A 20,602-nucleotide genomic window follows, 5' to 3' on the forward strand; every position below is an offset into this window, starting at 1 on the left:
ATTGTACATGTAGCATGTGAATCATCATCAAAGTGATGTAAAAGCTGACATCAGAAGCTACAACATGCTTAATGGACTGTGCTGTGTGTTTCGAATGTGCTGCCAAAAAAATAAAAAATAAAAAATTGTGTAAAATATGTATAAATTCACCTGTTTTGCTAAGGAACAGCCATAAAATATTTATTTCAATTGTTCTGGCTGCTACATGTGTAATATGGAATAGAACCGGATATGAACATGTCTTTAATGTAAAAAAAAAAAAAAAAGGGACATTATTCAGAGAAGCTGCACTGTGAATGATGCATCAGTTTTTTTAATTCTAGTGGTTTTGACCTCTGTGTACTCTCTTTAAATCTGCTGTACGTTGGATGCTTACATTTGTGCAGGACGTGTATTGATCCTGTCTGTGAAGCTGTCAAAATTAAATTAAAGTTTAATAAATCCAACATAATTCTTTCCTCTTGGAATGAAATTTTCACTCCACTCTTGGGTTTCATTCGCAAAGCACTCTGACATGAAGATGGACTCCTGAGGTGCACTTTGGGTTTTGCTCAGCATTGTGGTACACTGGGACCAGAGTTTGGGAGTAATTATTTTTTTTAGTGTCTGATATTGTGAGCTAGCAGCGCCACCAAGAGGACAGCGAGTGCTACTACGAAAACAGGGTTGAAAAAGGAAATTCCCAGTAACAGTTCACACAAAATCAGATGTGACAGTAATATTAAAGGTATAAATTGTATTTTCTATTACTTTTTTTCATCTGTGTGCAGCGGCTTGAAAAAAAAATATGTTTGACTTTTTACTTTTTTTTTTTTTTTTTTTTGGTCTTGCATGGCTGTGAAGGAATTTTGTCCCACTTCCCTTTTCAGACATTTCTTCAGTCCGTGGAGGTTTCCAAGTATGAGTCTGTGCAGAACTCTCTTAAGTCATCTTAACAACACAACATTTGAACAAGGTCAGGAATTCATAATTAATAATTTTTTTTAGTCTTTCTGTTGTGGAGTTGCTGGTATGATTTTTCATGTTCCGGCACATTTTTAGCCCATTTTGGTGTTAAATAGCAGGCTATACTTTGAGTACTTTGGTTTCTGGAGCGCATCGTTGACTAAATGACCTGCAGCAGCTACTAAATAATCCACGGTCATCACCCCTCCACCACTGTGCTTGCCGGTTGGCATAAGATGCTTGTACGCTCGTGCTGCGCTTGGCTTTCTTCAAACATGATGCTGTGAATCATAACCAAACATATCTATGTGTAATCTGTCTAAAGTAAATTCATCAAGATGTCATCTGATTAGTTCAAATGACTTCTTGAACAATTTACTGAGAGAAAAGAAAAAAGTCATGGTACCACCGCTCTTATTAATATTGTATTTACGAGTATAATCTTGTATTTGGCACCACGACACAAGGCGAGCAGTAATTGCTTGTCTAAGCAGATCTCTTTCCTTCTTGGTATTTTCATACCTTTGTTTTTCAACCTTGCAAACTGAAAGATTTCCTGGTTTTACAGAGATGGTCACACTTGCCGAAAACCACACAATCCAGTATATTTTCTCTAATTTGTGATCAGATTAAGAAATATATAAATTATGGAAATAGCAGCATCCTTTATTTAAGACATGGGTGTCAAACTCATTTCTATATTTGGCCACTTTGGCATCATGAAGTCATTAAAAGGGCCGGTTGCATGTGTTTAGATGATACTTTTGATTTAATTTCAGTTTATATGGAAATTAAAAAAAAAAAAATCACAGTAGCATAAAAGTAGCACCTTTAGGCCCCGTTTATACAGTTTATCTGCACAAAAAAAAAGTTGATATAGGGGTGAGTTAAATTTTAAACTCATCATTCTGCATCACCTTTTTCTCTTTTTTTGACATTTATAGGTTGTTTTAATGTGTTGTGGGAAAAACTGACATCTATTGGCAGGATCCTGTTACTACATGGTTTAAAAAAAATCAACATTTGCTGCAGGGGGCACAGGTTTAGCCACTTTATACAGTTCAAAAGGATATACGCTTCAACTTTATGACACAATATGCCTTTTTAGGCTCTTGAGGGCCGGATTGGGCCAGCGGGCCTTGAGTTTGACACGTGATTTAAGCCATACTTTTAATAATATATAAGCCAATGACAATTTCACAAATGCATGACATAGCTTTAAAGTCTAATGCCAAAATTGTGTAGAACATCTATTAGGATAAACCAAAAATTGTTAGAATGAACCGTCAACATTTCATACTTTCTCTTCAGGATTTGTGAACATGCAATAAACCTACATAATTAAATTAAGCATGTTACCATTAGTCAGATGGAAATACAAAATTTGGTTTCATGATAACACAGAACATCTGAACTTTTGGGGAAAAAACACATTGGGAAGCAGTAACTACACACACACGCACACACACACAAAACGTTATCAAGCAAAACATTTACATAGCTTTTTTGTCTTCAAATGCAGATCAAGGAAATAAAAGTAAAACTTTTTTATGTAAAAGGACAGTTTTTCTGGAGAACTCATGTCATCCACAGTGGGGTATTATTATTATTATTATTATTATTATTATTATTATTATTGCTGTTGTTGTCTGTAATATCTCAATATTTTATCTCGTTCTTCTTCTTATTATTAATACTATACTGTACATCTGTTTTACCTTTGTCTTCAATTTAATATAATTTTGCATTAATTTTTTTTTACTTGAATTATCCTAAAAACAGACAAAATTTCATCAGAATATAAAGAGATGAACACAGGTATGTGGAAAATAAACACCGAGGGGCGAGATCGCTGGAGGGCGTGGCTGGCTGGACGTGTCACGATCAGGTGACTCTTCTTACGTCATCGCAGAACCTTCCGGGTTGTTTCCCTGGTGTGAACTGGACTGCGGACTCCGGGGCTTTTGTGGCACTTTTAACTGTAGTATCGCCGACATGAATCGTATTTTCGGCCGAGGTAAACCCAAAGGGCCGCCCCCGAACCTCACGGACTGCATAGGAAGTGTAAGTAAAACCATTTCGTTAAACTTTCTCAACGGGGAGTTTACGTAAACAAAAGCCAACATGGATACCTGCTAACCAACTGTTAGCTAGCTTTAGGGGCAGGAGAAAACTAGTGGATATGTTATGGCGGTTTTTGGTTATGCGTTGTTATACATATATACGTAATCTAAATCATATATTAGTTCAATTTGTGATTATTCTTTTACCACAGACGTTTTTTTTATTCCCTGACCTGTTAGCCTGTAAAATAAGATTTGAAAACAGAACTTTCTCATTTTTCTGTTCGGGTAATGACTCAGCGTTAATACAATATCTACCTTACAGCCAAATAAGGAGGAAAAAAAGTGTTATTCTTTGTCAAAACCAGCTGAAAGAAACCAGTCAAGCCGGTCGGTTGTGTATATGGACAGCTATTAATACCTGACAGGAGCGGAAGAAGAAAACACACTTATAGTTTTTTAATTTAGGCTGTTTTTGTGTATTTCTAACTCTTGTCTTTTAGGTCAGAATGTCTTGCTTTTGAGTGTTTTTTTTCTTCTGGTGAAATCCTCTGTCTGTCCAGCTGAAATGTTGTTTGTTTTCCCATGTAGGTTGACTCCAGGGCGGAGTCCATTGACAAGAAAATCGCCAGACTAGATGCTGAACTTGCCAAGTACAAGGATCAGATGAAGAAGATGAGAGATGGGCCTTCAAAGGTGAGATCAGCTGTGTGAAGCTGCTGGGAAAAAGTATGACGGCTGGGTGTTTTCTCCCCACCCGCCGCTCCACAATAGATCCGCACAGATTTCAACACAGAGGCCTCGAACAATGACAGCGCAGGAATGCCTGTATGCAGATCACTAACCTGAGAGGACTTCTTTTACAATGTCTTACCTAAATGAAGTCATCTTCCTTGAGTTTGAAAGATTTATCAAGTTTCAAAACAAAGGATTCCATATAAAGGAGCTTTTTAATCATACCAGGATCATGTATATATTACAAATGACGTAACTGCGGGATTAAAAAGATCAAAATTCTGCCGCAATTAGTGCCAGTTTACATTGAAACCAGGGCTGGGCAATATGGACCAAAATCAATATCTCAATATTTTTCGGCAAATGCTCATATACAATATTTATGTTTTTCTTTTCATAAAGTAATTTTAAAAAGGCATCTGTAAATCAAAGCTTTATCCCAAATATTTCACAGGCATGTTTTTTTTTTTAACAAAACAACTGTAGATAAAGTTGAGAAACGGCTGTAAAATAACCATCTGGAATACATCAAAGTATAATTTTAACTCAACAAAGACCATCTCGATATAAACGATATAGTTTCATCTTATATCTCTTTTACAAAAATCGCGATATATTGTCCAACCCCAATTGAAACCCATGAAAAGTTGTGACCAAAAACGAGGTTTTGTGAGGTTGTTGAAATTACTTTTGAAAATGCTGCCTATATCTGACTCCGGTGTGAACCGTTTGCGGCTCTAAACTGTTCTGCATGCGCAAAAGAAAAAAAAAAAAAAGAACAATAACGATGACGGTTTGGTCCAGAAAACATGGAAGAAATAGGCTTTCTGCTCCTAAGTGTTCAATGGAAGCTATTCATTGTGCCAGCTGGTGTTAAGGGGAAACACAAATAAAAAGAAAACGTCCCTCATCCAAACGGTTCCTGTGTTTTCTTATCAGGCTTGGATAGAAGTTTCGCTGCATGTATTAATGAGGTGCAGCATCTCGCTGTCCCTCCATGGAGCAGCGCTGTGGCAGAGCAGACAGCTGCCGTATTTCTTGCTAATACTAACTGCTGTCACTTCTAGCCGGTGCAAAGTCGTGACAAATGTAGATGGTGACGTCAAAGACGTATGAAATCCGCCTTGGTGGTTCCCAAAAAGATCCGATATGAGTCAGATTCAGGACCACATATGGAGGAGGCCGAAATGTGACTTGAAAAGATCAGATCTGAGCGGTCCCACTTTTTCTAAATTGTCTGACCTGGTCACTTGAAGCGCAAAAAAATCTGATTTGGGCCACATTAGCCCTCAGTGGGAACGGGTCCTGCTATTTTATCCCAGACGTTAGAATAAATATCAGTGAATTGACCTGTAACAGTCATTTGAGCCTAGTCTGTTACTGTAGAAAAGTGGCTCTGTATCTTGGGGAAATTAAAGGTACAGTGGACAATTTTTCCAGAAATGTAGGTAAGAAACTCCCAAGTCCCTTTTTGAATAACTGTGCATACGCAAGACCGTCTTACCTTGCTCCTCTGCTCCTCAGGGGGATCACCTGGGGAAAAAAAATAAATCTCCCAAATACTCTGGTCCTATTGCTGTCTGCTGAGGCCTTCCTCTTCTCATAAACATGAACACGGTTATCTTCTTGCGACTTTTCAAAGTCTACGGTGAGAGCAGCGGAGCTACAATGAATGGCTAACACAGAAGCTAACCGCTAACCCAACCAAATACATAAACACTAGAAGTTTGGATGCACAGCCAGCAAGAGGAAACTAACAAGGAACAAGCACACATATTGGCATTACGTGAGCGCGTCAGAATGATTGGCTCATGGGACAACCAATAGATAAGGTGATACGCCTGGAACTCAAAGCCAAAAGTAGATTGTCCACTTTACCTTTTAAGCAAAATGACCCAAAAAATATTATTGTAAAGCATATTTATGCCAGAGTTAAAAAAAATAATAAATGTAGTACTTAAAAATACATGAAACAAAACGTTGGCGGACATATTGGCCGTTGATGCTGTTTGTGTTGTTGTCGTATCCCTGATCGACTTTAGTAGAAATTCTGTCATAAACAGCTAAGGTCAGGGTCACAGATCTCTTAGGATTCTAAAAACTAACCAGCAATAATTAAAAAAATTAGGGGCTGTTTAAAGGAGGTGTGGCACAGCCTGTTGCTTGATCACAAATGTAAAAAATGAGCCAAAACTAACAGCCACTAACTCGCTGATGGAAAGATAACCTACTGCTAGTGATCAAAATAAACCCATTTTTCTTCCATCGGCTCCGATCTGCTGCATTAGATTAAATGGAAAAAAAGTCTCGTCAAAGCCCCACAAATCCTGCTCTTTAAGAAAAAATCTAAATCAGCAACTTACTGATCATTTATATGGCTGCTCAGGACATCAGTTTCAGTAAGCGGTGCAATTTTGTTCTTTTAAAAAAGCGCATATCCGAAAAAAGCTAAATTGCTGTAATGGAACCAACTGCTGAAAAAGACGAGGGACGTAACAAGCCCAACAATACTTTTAGCTTTTGGAGAATGTAAACATCATGCTGTAATTTCTCATTGCCACAATAAATCATAATTCTCATTAGCATTAAATAATAATCCCAATAATGATAAACTTGTACCATAATTTCATACGGTTTTTAATGTTTTCTAGAACATGGTGAAGCAAAAGGCCATGAGGGTGCTGAAGCAGAAGAGAATGTAAGTGATTTAATCTATCAAACTCACTTTTTTTTTTTACATTATGTGAATTACTCATTTTTTAAGATTTTAAATGTTTTTTTATTTCAGTTAATTTTCTATTTTTATATATCTATTTTGGCAGGTACGAGGGCCAGAGAGACAATCTCATGCAGCAGTCGTTCAACATGGAACAAGCAAACTACACAATCCAGAACCTCAAAGACACTAAAACCACAGTAAGACGCCTTTATGGATCTCAGAGGCAACTACCGGGGACATTTTTATTTCTGTTTGTACTTACGTCACATTTCTCTTCAGGTTGACGCCATGAAAGTGGGCCTCAAAGACATGAAGAAAGCGTACAAGAACGTGAACATCGATAAGATTGAGGTGTGTACTCTGATAAATGCCTGAAATTATGACTGAGTAAATCAAATAAGATTAATTTCTTTGCACTTTTTTTTAAAAAGTCGTATAAATTTGCCCCTCAGCAATGGTAAAGTAATGCTTAAAATGTAACAACCTTTACAATTGTAACACTTTTTAACATTCAGGATATCCAAGACCAGCTGGAGGACATGATGGAGGACGCCAATGAGATCCAGGAGTCCCTGAGCAGGAGCTACGGCACTCCTGACATCGATGAGGACGACTTGGAAGCAGGTGAGGGAATGAAAATATTTTCATTTCAAAGACAAGTAGAAGTACGAACCTTTTGGTGAAACGGGGAACATGATTCTATTCTCAATCCTTTAGCAATTGACTGGTAAATAATTACAGTCCGCAGGCTCCCTGCAGTCTGGACAAGCCTAGAATTTGATTTAAGTGTTTTCTAGGTCTAGAGAATTACAGAAAAGAATATGGGAACTTTGTACTTAAAAATGCATCCATATAGTTATTCATGCATCTAAAACATTGCTCTGTCGATCCTCTTTTCAATTATCCATCCGTTAGTCCGTCTACTTATTATTGGAGTTCACCAACCACGGGTCTGTATAAGGACTTTTAGTGGTAAGCTATGCAGGAATGACCTGTCCAGGGGGCATCCAGCCTGTCGGTCACTAGCCACGTTTACACGGACAAACAAATGTCTGTAAACAGGCCAATCATAAAATCGCGATCAGATTAAGCTCGGTCGGAAAGAAACTGTAATCCAAATGAGATCCTTGTCAGGATCAAGTTGTTCTGAATGTGGCAAACGCACCTGAGTGCCCATGTGCGCCCGACGCAAACTTGACGTATTTCCGCATCGTTGAGTGGCGGAAATACGCCGTGAAGCAAAACTGGCTGCACCCCCAACACAGCCTGTCTGTTAGAAACATTGAAAGAGCTCCAAATAGTTATTTATTCAGTAAAGTTTCACAGAAGATGGTGCAAGTCCAGCCTGGTCGCTTGGAAAATAAAATAACTCGTACAATACTGCTTTGTTTACTATTTTTTGTTGTTCAGCAAAGACGAAGGTTCTTGTTTTTTTTAATGGCAATTTGATAACTACGCATATCAAAGAGGTTCTATTCTGATTAAATCCAGGCGCATGTACACGCACATTATGATCGGATTAATTTTTGTGCCCATATAAACGGCAAAAACGGATTATTTTGTTTTTTTAATGCGTATACTTTTCAATCCGACCACGTAAACATGGCTGTCGACCAAAGGAGGGAGGCCACTCCACCCCCGCTCTGAGGATAAAACATTTATTGATTTCATTTTGATGAGCATTTTGAGTTTTAAAGCATTTACGCTCAGTCAAAGAAGTAGAATATAAACGCTCCCAGTAATTAACTATATTTTGACACAGCTGACCGTTTTAATGCTTTTGCGTCCCCAGAGCTGGACGCCCTGGGAGACGAGCTCCTGATGGACGACGACAGCTCCTACCTGGATGAGGCGGCCACCGCTCCCTCCATCCCAGAGGGCATTCCTGCAGACAGGTCCACCAACAGGGTAACACATCGCCTCTCTTATTGCGTTTTTTTAATTACCGTAAAGTCCTCTTTAGTCTGTTTTACTACAGGAAACGCTTTTTGTCTTCCAGGAGGGCGTTCTGGTGGACGAGTTCGGCCTCCCCCAGATTCCTGCTTCTTAAAGGACTTATTAGATCAAATGATGTGCAAGTTTTACATGTATCATATTATTCTTTTCCCCTTGTTTGTGCGTATTTACCCAACTGACACTCCAGGCCTTTGAACACAGCAATGAAAAAATAAAATAAAAACCAAAGCATCTTCTGCCCGTCGAATGAGAGAATAGAAAGTGGCAACTAAGCTGCTTTAAGTAAAATTTGTGATTATGTTTCTTTAACTGGGCTCATCTCGGTTTGTCTGAATGGTTGGAAATGGGTTTCTCTTAACTTTGTACAGTTTCCGAATTTAGGAACACAATAAATTATATTTTTCAAACTGTAGCGACCTGCGTCACTGAGTTAATTGAAAATGATCATGTGTGTTTACAGCCACTTTAATGGTGAATTAAATAAGTCACAGTTCTGAACATACATCTTAAAGGCATTATTATTATTTTTTATGCGTTGAATTGCAGTTAGCAAAAATAAATAAGCATTTATTTAAACAAAAAGGCTCCCTGATGTTCACAGCGGGTTACTTCTTCTGATCACCAGCTCAGCCTGAACGTGTGAGGGAAGATCTTCTGGTGGAGATACTCCACCACGCTTCTCCTGCTGTTCAGCTCTTCAAACTCATAAAAAGGAATCTAGAAACAATGAAATCCAGTTAAAAAAAATAAATTAAGATTAGCCGGCAAGAAGCAGTCTGCACAGATCAAAGCTTGGGGGGAAGGCGGCCGGTGTCAGACCTGCACAACTTCGTAGCCCAGCAGCTGCAGGTGCCTCTGCTTTATGACCTCTTTTCCAAGTAGCTGTCTGACGTTGGTGGTGAACCTCTTCTGTCCGTCGATGCAAAGAGCTATCCTGTAAAACAGTAATAATCAGTCGTTTCTATCTGGAAAGTGGGCCGTGCGTTTGGACACAGGCTGCTTTATTTTGAACAAATTCAGAGTGATCAGCTGCCTTGTGGGACTGATTTCTTTTTTAAACGTATGCACTGATTGATGGCACCTTTTTAAATTTCGTTGTTCTTGTGACAATGACAAAGATTCGTTCATTCAACAAAAAAATGTCTGGTTAGTGAAAGGAGTCTACCTAAGAGGGATTTAATCTGGTTATAAACGCTGCTGTCCTGTGAAGGCTCGGAGGTTTATTAGTGAAGAAGACTGAGGTGCACAGATATAGCCTGACTGACTTACGGCGTATCTGTCTGGAAAGGAGCTAGTAGAGCCCGGCTAAATCCGAATACGTCAGCGGTCTCCATGATAAGTGCTGTCCAAATAGTGCAGTCAGTAAGGAAGGAGGTAGGAAAAGGAGCCTTTATGCTTCCTCCTGACGTAAATCAACGAAGATGTCCAGAGAGCAGAGAGAACAGTTTGTAGTTTGTTTTCCTGATCTGACTCACATCCTCCATGATGTCCGAGTTAAAGCTCCTTTCCTCCCTGCGATAGAGTTCGCACCGTTGACCCCGTGAAAGGTCAAGGAACGGGAGCCAGAAGCTGTTATTTAGGGTAATTCTGATGGAGCCCCTGATTTCAAAGGAGGGACCAACAGGGTCAGCGTCAACAGGTTAGCTCAGATAACTACGGCTGTGATGCAGAAAAACCCATTGACGCGCTCCGTTTTTGTAATTTCTGGTCCGAGAAACATGTCATGCCACTGAGCAAACTCTCCAGTGAACCATTATTGCTGCTTTTGTCAAAAAAAATAAAAATAAATCTGAAGCTGCATGGCCTATTTTCTTAGTTTTCCGAGGCACCAAGCAACAAGTTTCTGTGTCTATCTTGACTGTTATGGTTACAGAAAAGCACTGCTGCATTATGGGTAATGCTGGCGCCCCCCGTGCTGCGATTGGTCCGGTCTGTTCCAGGCAGGAAGACCATGGAGCCTTAAACCGTTTAAGTCAGTCGGGCTGGTGCAGATATAGACATGCAAAGCTGGCAGGAACCTGCTTCAAAAGACTTCCGGCTGTAATTGTAGTAAAAGAGGATTGTTTGATGTGTGAAGGAATATAAATGCACACAACACTTTTAGAACTTATTCATAAAACCGGGGATCTGTCAAAATGATGCCATACGTCTTGTTGGTCAAAAGCATTAAACGGTAATAAAATGCACAGAATTCTGCGCTTGTAACAGAACATGTGGAAATATTCAAGAAGTATGAAGACTTCCTCTGAGGAATTTACCTCTTGTGCACGTCGCTGGTCTGACTGGCTGGCAGCACGTATCCGTCCTCGTCGAGCTTTACCTCCACATCTACAACAACAACAACAACGGGTCAGTCTCCAGGAGGATGAGCTTTGGGAAACACTTTGCTTACACACTTAAAACAGGGTTCCTACAGCATAAGGCAAGTTAAATTCAAGACTTTAAGACTTTTTAATGCCGCTTGAAATAAAAAGTTAAGACCAACTTCCCGATAAACAAGATAAACCTGGTTGCGACAACTTCACCCAAATGTTTATTTTAACATAAACCATTACTTTCTGGCCCAGTAGACATGTTTAAAATTTTAAAAAACATTCCATATAGGAAGACAGCTAAAAAAACACAAATTACAGATATATTTTTAACAACTACTGAACTGAATTTACAAACTTTGTTTTGTTCTCTACTAAAATACAGCTATGGTCCGGCCGCAACAGTTTATATTGGTTCTGCTATCGGGGCGAAACCAATAATGGTTACATTGAGCCGTTCTGTAAATTAAAAAAAATATAAATAAAATATTATTTTACTGTTTGGTAAGGATTACAAAAATAAAATCCTATTTATGACCTGGCAACAATTTTAAGACCTAAGAAAGACTGATTTAAGACATTTTAATGCTAATTAAGGCCTTAGTTTTATATTACAGAATTAAATGCCTTTTAAGACTTTAAGGATCCACGGGAACCCTGTTAAAAGATAATTAAAAAAAAAATAGCACAGTGCATACCCAGTGTGTAGCAGTACGGCGTGAGAACTTTGGATCCAAAGAACGATCGCGCTCCAAATAAATCCACCAGCCCTGCTTTCACAGAATTATACAGTTGCTGATCGACTGGCGACTCAAGAGAGCGACTGGACATGAGGAAAGACTTGACCCGGTACTTTGGCAGGAGCTGAGGACCCTGATGTGGAGACAAAACTAATTATATACAAAAAAAACAACTATTTAAAACAAATGTGCAGAATTAATTAATTTAAGATCATTACGAAAAGCTTCCTCACCACCCCAGAGTCTATTGTAGCGACTCTGGATGGCTTAGCTTTCTAGAGCTAAAGTATATAAGCAGCGCTGGACAATACTTGTGCAGCATAGCAACAGCAAAGGATGGCTGGGATGCAATATTCAATAAGCTGGTATAGTCCAATACTTCACACTAAAACTGGGTTTACTAGTAATATAAATGCTCTCTTTATACTCATAACTGATACAGATCCTAATGATTCGAAAGCTCAGTGAATTAAACGATGGGGAGAAAAAAGGCACATCAACTGTATATAATCAAATTTAGCTGTGTTAAAACATTATATACAAATATTTAAGAAAAAAAAAGATTGATTTAGTCATTTTTGGAAGGTTGACTGCACCAAAGGGGTTCACATCACTAAAAACATAATTAAATACTAAAATCACTCTGTTTTATCATAACTGCATTAAAAATTTAAGTTACATATATTTTTTTACTGCATCATTTTTATGTGTCTCATCCATTAGTGAGTACTTTAAAGGAAATGTTATAAATTCATGTGATAAATTCACCTTCTAGAGTTCGTGAGCCCTTATCGCTCGCTTTAAAATATAAAATACTGCAGCTCTATGAATTTATGGCAGCCAGGCTGTAAGTGGGACACCAGTTAGGAAAGGGAAGGCAGGAAGAAATAAAGAGAACGGATGCGAGGAGACAAAGACAGCGAAGGACTGATAATAAAAAAAAGGAAGGAGAGACAGGAGGGAAGAAAGGATGCAAGGAAATAAAGAGAGGAGCAGCACAGGGAAGGAAGGAAGGAAGGAAGGAAGGAAGGAAGGAAGGAAGGAAGGAAGGAAGGAAGGAAGGAAGGAAGGAAGGAAGGAAGGAAGGAAGGAAGGAAGGAAGGAAGGAAAGAAACAATGACACAATGAAGGATACATAAATGGACAATTTATGAAGTACAGTTGTGTTCGAAATAATAGCAGTGCCTCAACAGCAGCAAGAAAATCACTGGTGTTATTAACATTTCAAACTCTATACCCCAGATAAGTTTCTGGGGGGTAAAATAAAGGTATAGAAAACCAACAAACCCAACAGGACAGCCATGCATACTGTGGATTCTGTGAAATTGAATGATTAACTGAAAAGGGTGTGTTCAAAAAAATAGCAGTGGTGAGTTCAATTAGAGAGGGCATCAATTAGGGAGGGTATTCTGGGAAAAAAGGGTGTTAACAGGTGATCCGTATTTAAGGATCAAGACAACTGGCATGCTGGCTGTGCATTTGTCCTGAAAAAACAAGGAAAATTGGTCGTTCAAAACACTGTTCTGAAGATGAGCGTTTCCTAATAAAAAAATTGATTAAAGAAGGGAAAACATACAAAGAGGTGCAGAAAATCATTGGCTGTTCAGCTAAAATGATCTCAAATGCCCTGAAATGGGAGCAAAAAACTGAAAAAACGAGGAAGAAAAAGAAAGACAACCCCTCGAATGGACAGAAGAATAGCCAAACTGGCGAAGACTCAGCCAATGATGGGATCCAAGAGGATCAAGCAAGACCTTCAGTTGACAGTGAGTACTGTGACAATCAGAAGACGTCTTACTGAGGTTAACCTTCCAGCAAGAAGCCCCCGCAAAGTCCCACTGCTGAGAAAAAGACATGTGCAGAAGCGTTTACAATTTGCCAAAGAGCACATTGACTGGCCTGAAAAGAAATGGCATAATATCTTGTGGACAGATGAAAGCAAGATTGTTCTTTTTGGGTCTAAGGGTCACAGGCAGTATGTCAGACGCCCTGCAAACACAGAATTCAAGCCACAGTACTCACTGAAGACCATTAAGCATGGTGGTGCAAGCATCATGATATGGGGATGTTTTTCATACTATGGTGTTGGTCCGATTCACCGCATACAAGGGATCATGGATCAGTTCCAGTACATCAGGATCCTGGAAGAGGTCATGCTGCCATATGCTGAGGAGGAAATGCCTTTGAGGTGGACCTTTCAACAGGATAATGACCCCAAACACACCAGCAAGCGAGCAAAAGCATGGTTCCAGATGAACAAGATTCAACTGATGGAGTGGCCAGCACAATCCCCGGACCTTAATCCCATTGAAAACTTGTGGGCTGACATAAAAAGTGCAGTGCATGAGGCAAAACCAAGAAACGCTGAGGAATTGTGGAATACAGTGCAATTATCCTGGGCTGCAATACCTGTGGAACGATGCCAGAAGTTGGTTGACTCCATGCACCACAGATGTGAAGCAGTCATCAGAAACCGTGGTTTTGCAACAAAATATTAGTTTAGGATACTCAGCTAGGTTCACTTATCAAGAATTTCTTTGTTTGTACAGTACATTTTTGAGTTTCCAAGGAAAGATGGCAACACTGCTATTCTTTTGAACATGCCATTTCTTACTTTATTTGAAATATTATTATTATTATTTAAGTTTTGATGACTTTGCGCAATTGTTTTGCTTTGGAATAGAATGTACTGTGTCCCCAATGTATCTGTGTTCATTAAAGTACAATTTCTTTGAAGAATTTTGACATTTACTCATTTTTCTAAAGGCACTGCTATTATTTCGAACACAACTGTAAAAAAGGAAGTAAGGAAAAAAGGGAAAGACAAGGAAGGACAGACAAAACTGACAGAATGAAGAAAAGACACAAGGAAACAGGAAATAAAAAGATTTCTCATACTCTTGTTAATTTTCCCAGACGCATCCAGACCTAAAACTATTAAGCAGAATTTCATAATACAAGTATCATTTACGTAATAGAATAGAAAATAGTGGTTGCGCAAGTACCAGTATCAGTGCAACATTCTGTTGCTTATATGATCTAGAAAATAAACTGCAGGATGTAGGAAATCCCCAAACATCTCCGATAAAACAGAACATGAGAAAAGCGTTATAACATCCGAGTTCTGTTCATTATACGAATTTCAGGAGGGAAGGGGGGCCCACAAAAAAAAAAAACAACAACAACAAAAACAGTGAACTGAACCGACAACACTGGTGCTAATCCGTAGGGTGTGTATTCAGGTTTCTGTCGCGGCTCTCTGCCGTTCCCCCTCCCGTGTGTTCATCCCTCTGAAGCCTGTTTACCTCGTAGGAGGGACACTCCAGCTTCACCGTCATGTAGAGCTGCGTCAGCTGGGCCAGCACCGCCCGTTCAGTTCTCACGTCCTCACCTAGGGCACAAAACCAGACGCCGTTTCATCACCGATCCACAGAAAAGCCGCTTCCTCTTCAATTAGAACAAGTAAATAAATCACTCATCGAAAAGTTTACATGTAAATTTTGTATCGGTTCGCCTCTCAAAAGAATTTGATGGTTTAACTGTTGGTTTTTCCTCATTTTGAGTCAGAAAATGAAAATTAAAACCCGAATTTCTCAAATTATGGCTTCCACGGTCATGTTGCAGCGGTCAATCCAAACTCCTCGTACCAGACGAAAGGGGACTTGTTTTTATTTGGTAAATCCCCATCCAGGAGTGTGGAGGAAACGCAGATGCAACAGCATCCATGGTGCTCGAGGTCCAGTGTGACATTCCCCCAGTCGGTGACGATCCGGGGAGCCATGCCGTCTGCTGGTGTCGGTCTACCGTTTTACCCAAAGCCCAGAGTCAGCAGAACGGTCCACCAGGAAAGCACTTCCTGCTTCCTTCTGCTGAGAAGCGTTCAGGAAAAGCAACGACCAACACCTGCTTTTATGACCGCAGCAGAAAGCTGGCCTGACCTGAATCCCAGGACGCAAACCTGCGGAGTATTTTAAAGAGAAAAATGGCAAACCTAATTTTAATCACACTTTTTTCTTCCACTAAACTTTCCAGGAATATACTTAGATGCAGCACTTTATAAAGACCCAGCCTTTTTTTTTTTTTTTTTTAAATCAATAACCCAGGGTTGGACGATATAGAAAAAAAAAAAAAACATATTGATAAAGTAGAAATCATATTGATTGATAATTATCAACAAATTCAAAACATGTATTTTAAGTGCAGCCCTGGCCATTTTATGCTGTTGCTTAGCAACCTATTTGTAGATACAGAACACATAAATACTGAATTGAAACTCAACCCCTTATTCAAGCAACTTTTTACCAAAACTAAAAGTTTTTAAAAAAAGAATATGTGCTCTCTGAACTCTTTGAAGGGGGCGGAGCTTGTGACGGAGCGTTCCTGTGTCTGCGTTTGTGATTGGCTGGGAGGATGTAATGACTGTAATATTAAACGACATCATCGGCTACAATGCAAAAAAGGAAGGATACTGTTATTCTATTGAACTTTTTATTGGCCCTTTTTTTCTATCATTTCTACATCTATTGATCAATATAAATTTTTATTTAATTACTGTCCAGCCTTACAATAACCATTATTATTGCTTAACCTCCATGTGGAGGATGTCGATCAGTCTTCCCCATGACAGCGTCGGTCGTAACATCACATTTCTTTATTAAAAAAAAACAAAAAACAACTTTGCTGAAACTAAACAGAAATAAACATCTGAGATCCCCCTGTGTGTGACGACTAGGGCTGAACAATTAATTGCATTTTTAATATAATCGCGATTTAAAAAAACGCAATTTCCAAATCGCCGAGGTCTGCAGTTTTTGGCTATGTAACAATCAGGGAATTAGACACGTCCATTAGGTGTTGCTAAAATGTTTAAAGTGGGTTTGCCTCCACATGGAAGGGAAGACAGTTGCAGCAGTGAGATAATCTAATTTTATTACTTGTTTTAGAGTTTATATAATCATACATAGCATTACGTACAGGTCAATCAGTTTAATACATAGACTTGTTTGTTGGTCGGACTTTATGTTCAACAAAGATTGATGTCCAAATCAACTAAAAGCTGTTCTCTTGAATAATATTCTGATTAATAGAAACATTAAAAGTTCTTGTTTTAAATAGTCCTTGTTTACAAATGTCTTTATTTAGACGCCATTTTTGTTGCTTGTGGTTAATGCAGAGAAAAGTCAAAATTGCAATTTTGGTTGAAATATATTGTAGGTAGAAGGCAATAATTTCTGCTCTGAGTTTAGATGCTGTGGGTCTTTTAGCAACTAATCTGCACAGCGAGGGAAAAAAAATGATTTGTTGTTTGTATATGTTTAAAAAGACATGATAAATTAAACTGGAAAAAAAAAATCGCAATATTAAGAAAAAAAATCTAAATTAGATTTTCCAAAATCGTTCAGCCCTAGTGACGATTTGTGCGTTTCACCCTTTGAACCGGGCTACTGAAGTCATCCCCCCTTCTCAGTGAGGTTCCTATTTACCGTGACGCGCCGACAGCATCTCTCACCTTGCAGCTGCTGCAGGAAATAACTGCTGAAGACTTTGGCGACGTGGTTGACGGGGAACCTCTGCACCAGGACGCAGGCGTGCAGCAGGTCGAGCAGCGTCCGCGGCTGGAACTGGGAGAACCGCGTCTGCAGGACGGTCTCCACCTTCCTGAACAGCTGGCTGGCGTTGGGCGGAAGGTAACCCAGCTTCCCGAAGGCGGCGATCTGCCGGGCGATCTGGCTGGTGCTGTAGCCGTCGGCTCGGTACACAAAGCTGCCGGCGACGGCGTCGAAGACGGCCGGGGACAGGATGCCCCTGTGGCCGAAGAACTGCGCCACCGTGGCCACCGTCTCCGGGTGGGCGGTGAAGGCCGCGGCGGGGACGTGCTTCTCCATCGCCTCCACGAAGTAGTGATCGCTGTGGCCGAAGTGGATGAGGGCGCGCAGCACGCGGTTCAGCTCCTCGTCGCTGAAGTGGGCCACGTGCCGCACCGCCTGCTTGCACAGGCTGATCACCAGGGGCATGGCCTGCGTTTGGTTCAGGGCGACCAGACAGCTCAGCACGCCGCTGACGGCGGCCGGGTCCATCCTGGAGGTGACGGTCACGGCGTGGGTGTGCATGGCGTTCAGCAAGTCCCTGTGTTTGCCCTCTTCCCCCACGCACCCCTCCAGAAGTCTGTACACGGCTACCAGGTCTGCGAGGCTCCACTGGCCGGGCTCCTGCTTCTGGATCTGCGCCATCGCCTGCTCCAGCGTCCCGGACCCCGGGCCCTCCGTGGCCAGCACGGCCTGACCCAGGGTGCACAGCTCCCCGACCGCCATCCGCCCTCTGATGAGCCTCCTCTGGCTCTCCGACAGCAGGCGCTCCATCAGCGTGCTCCGGGGGTCCAGAAACAGGCGGGCGCACGCGTGGAGGGCCGACACCAAGCCGGCTTCAGTCAGCCGTTCGGAGTCCTGCTCCAGCTGGTAGCAGAGGGCCCGGATGGTGTCCGTCTCCAGCACCGACGGGTCCCTCAGAGCGGCTCCCTCCCGCTCCAGGTCGGCCACGCGGTGAAGGGAGGCCGCGGCCATGGTGTCCGACAGGACCTCCACGGAGCGCAGCAGCTTGAGGACCTGCGGGGAGGCGGAGCAGGTCTCCAGGGCCCGCCGGAAGCCCCGCTCCTCCTCGGCCGACGGCGGGTGCAGCTGGGTCAGGCGGAACCGCAGCTCGGAGTCTCTGTGGAGTCCCACGTAGCTGCTGGCGGCGAACGAGCCCCCCCGGACCACGGTGGTCACGCTCCTCGTCCCGCCTTCTGTCCGGAGCTTCCAGCAGCCACGTCTCTGGACGCAGCGGCCGGACGCCGTACGCCCGCCGGCCGCAGACGAGGAGGGGCCCGCAGCGCCGGCGAGGTAACGATGGACGCCGCCCAACGGCGCCAGGAGCCGAAGGTTCTGGATGAGCTTCGGGGCCATGAGTCCGGTCCCTCAGCTGAAACACAGAAGAGGACATCTGAGCATCAGGGTGGGTGGAAATGCCAGAGGCAAACTAGAAAAGCAAGGCCAGGCCATACCTGAGCCGCCTCCCTGAGCACTAAAATGTGTTTATGAGGTTCATACATCATCAGAATTGTGGAAAACAAAATAAATTACATTTTGAAAGTCCTGTGGGTGGCTGGTCGAAAATTATTTAGGACAGTCTGAAAACACAATCCTTACTGATGGAAACAAGAAAAAAAACAAAAAACAAAACAATAAATGGTGCCTTCATGGTCCTGTAGGAGTTGTTTATTTGAAGCAGGGACCCGGAAGCTGGTCAGAGATGAAGGACAAAAATGCTCGTTTTCCTTCTCTGTGACGGTCCGCCACACAAACCTCCAAATAAAACAATAAAACCACAAAGGTTTCTGATTCTAATGTGACAGAACGAGAAAACTTCAAGGTTTCGGGAAACCGCATAGAGGCCGGTGCTGCTTTGCTGTGGCAAACCATAATAATGGCAACGCTGGACGCAGAAGGTATAAAAGTTTAAACACAGGTGGTGTAAAAGGGGCTATAAGTTGAACAGAATGACACCAAATACAGATGATCCCCCATATCAATTATTTTAAGGTTTTTATCAGCCTCGGACCGGATGATCCCAAGAAAACAAGCTGGGCTGCATAAACTAACTCTTCCTCTGCTCCTCTTAAGTAACCAACCTTCAGGGCTGCTGCTAGCTGCGTTAGCCTCCTGCTACGGTGTGAGCTTGTCTCCTTTTAACATTAGTCGTGTGGCTGGTTGTCATATAACCAAGTTGGGAGAGACGATGTTTTTTTTATTCACGGCAACAAAAATGCAAGAAATGAGGCTGTGAGCTGATAAAATTCATACCTGGACCTACCGACGGCCGCTGAGAGTGAAACCGGTGCTAACAGCCGCGGTGCTGCTCACGTTGTAGCTGTAGTAGCGTGCGGCGTTTGCGTCCCCTCGGAAATAATGGAACTATCGAACGTTTGATTAAGCTAGGCCCAATAAAACGTAAAACGCATCTAATAGTTGTTGTGTAACGATGCAGTCTGTAAATACACGAAATAATTGGCAAGTCGTTTAAAAGAATATGTCGAAATCATTATCCTTTATAATTCTTTATCGTGTACTTTTATGATTCCTATATTTTAGGGGTGCTCATGAATGTATCAAACTTACAGCCTTGACCCTGGCTGTGAGACACTAGAGGGCGATAAAAAACAATCCAAACGCACGTTAATTTGTGGTTCAAACATTTAGTTTAGTTCAAATGGATTCAGTATTCGTAATATCTGCCTTAATAGGTTAGTAGTCTTGGACATATCGAGATCTTGACTTTAAATGGGTTAGGCGACGCTAAGTAATGTAGTCACAAGAAAACAAAAGATGCGAAACCCTGAATGTTGTTTGGGTTTTTACAATAAAATTTGTGCAAAAAGTTTTTTGGTTTTTTTTGTTTGTCCTAAGCACGTTAAGGACAATCTGACTAGGCCAATTTTCGACCTGGCCACATAAATTGCATCCCATATGCATGCATGTAATTTCCAATAATTGAATTCGAAAATGTATACTAATATTCACAAAATATAGTACTCCTTTTATTTTGTTAACTGTGATTTGATTGGCAACTGATTAAAACAAATATTCAGTTTCTCAAGATTACACAAGACCTAATGAAAGCTCACACTGTCAGTACAGTGCTGTTAACTAAACATATTGCTGGAAAAGCAGAAGGAAAAATTATGGAAAATATTGCAAAAACAAAACCTCGGCACTTAGGTAATTATGAAGCGACACCCACTCCAACATTTTTGGGATTTCACAAGGTGTGGGACTGAAGCCTGAGAGCTAAAAAAAAAAAAAAAAAAAAACACAAACCATTGTCTCCATGACATGGCTTACAATTGTGCTTTCCAGGACTTAAAACCACAGCGTCACTGTGCTTGATTGGCCGTCAAAGTAGACTTATCTAAATCCCATTGAGATCAATTACATGCGTTTCAACAGAAAGATAAGCCCCGTGACCAAATGTAGATGTGCCTAATTCTATTAAATAAAACCTGGGCTGATCGACTCCGTGCAAAAGGATCCCTGACCAAGCATAGAACGCATGGACGTACTTTTCTGGAGGACAATACATTGAATTACTGTAATAAAA

At 41.1% G+C, this 20,602-nt stretch overlaps 2 protein-coding genes across 4 annotated transcripts; one reads left to right on the forward strand and one right to left on the reverse strand.

Annotated features, from left to right (window-relative positions):
- Window positions 1–2,867: 2,867 nt before the first annotated feature.
- Window positions 2,868–8,830, forward strand: chmp5b (charged multivesicular body protein 5b). The gene is made up of 8 exons (XM_012853204.3): window positions 2,868–3,009; window positions 3,600–3,704; window positions 6,395–6,441; window positions 6,566–6,659; window positions 6,742–6,813; window positions 6,978–7,086; window positions 8,255–8,370; window positions 8,462–8,830. Exons 1-8 carry the CDS (start codon window positions 2,941–2,943, stop codon window positions 8,510–8,512), a joined length of 663 nt encoding a protein of 220 aa, XP_012708658.2. The 5' UTR covers window positions 2,868–2,940; the 3' UTR covers window positions 8,513–8,830.
- Window positions 8,831–8,867: 37 nt separating this feature from the next.
- fastkd3 (FAST kinase domains 3) lies at window positions 8,868–19,425 on the reverse strand. Of its 3 annotated transcripts, none has more exons than XM_012853203.3 (7): window positions 19,309–19,425; window positions 16,980–18,427; window positions 14,776–14,861; window positions 11,429–11,603; window positions 10,677–10,746; window positions 9,238–9,352; window positions 8,868–9,135 (listed from the first exon to the last, which is right to left on the reverse strand). In XM_012853203.3, the coding sequence occupies exons 2-7, from the start codon at window positions 18,409–18,411 to the stop codon at window positions 9,037–9,039; spliced, it is 1,977 nt and encodes a 658-aa protein (XP_012708657.2). In that variant the 5' UTR covers window positions 18,412–18,427; window positions 19,309–19,425; the 3' UTR covers window positions 8,868–9,036. The 3 variants fall into 3 exon arrangements, with proteins under 3 accessions (XP_012708657.2, XP_021166626.2, XP_021166625.2); XM_021310951.2 differs by having other exon boundaries at window positions 19,319–19,397; XM_021310950.2 differs by lacking the exon at window positions 19,309–19,425 and adding an exon at window positions 19,137–19,280.
- Between the last annotated feature and the right edge of the window lie 1,177 nt (window positions 19,426–20,602).

The sequence above is a fragment of the Fundulus heteroclitus genome, chromosome 21, assembly GCF_011125445.2.
Source record: "Fundulus heteroclitus isolate FHET01 chromosome 21, MU-UCD_Fhet_4.1, whole genome shotgun sequence".
NCBI lineage: Eukaryota > Metazoa > Chordata > Actinopteri > Cyprinodontiformes > Fundulidae > Fundulus > Fundulus heteroclitus.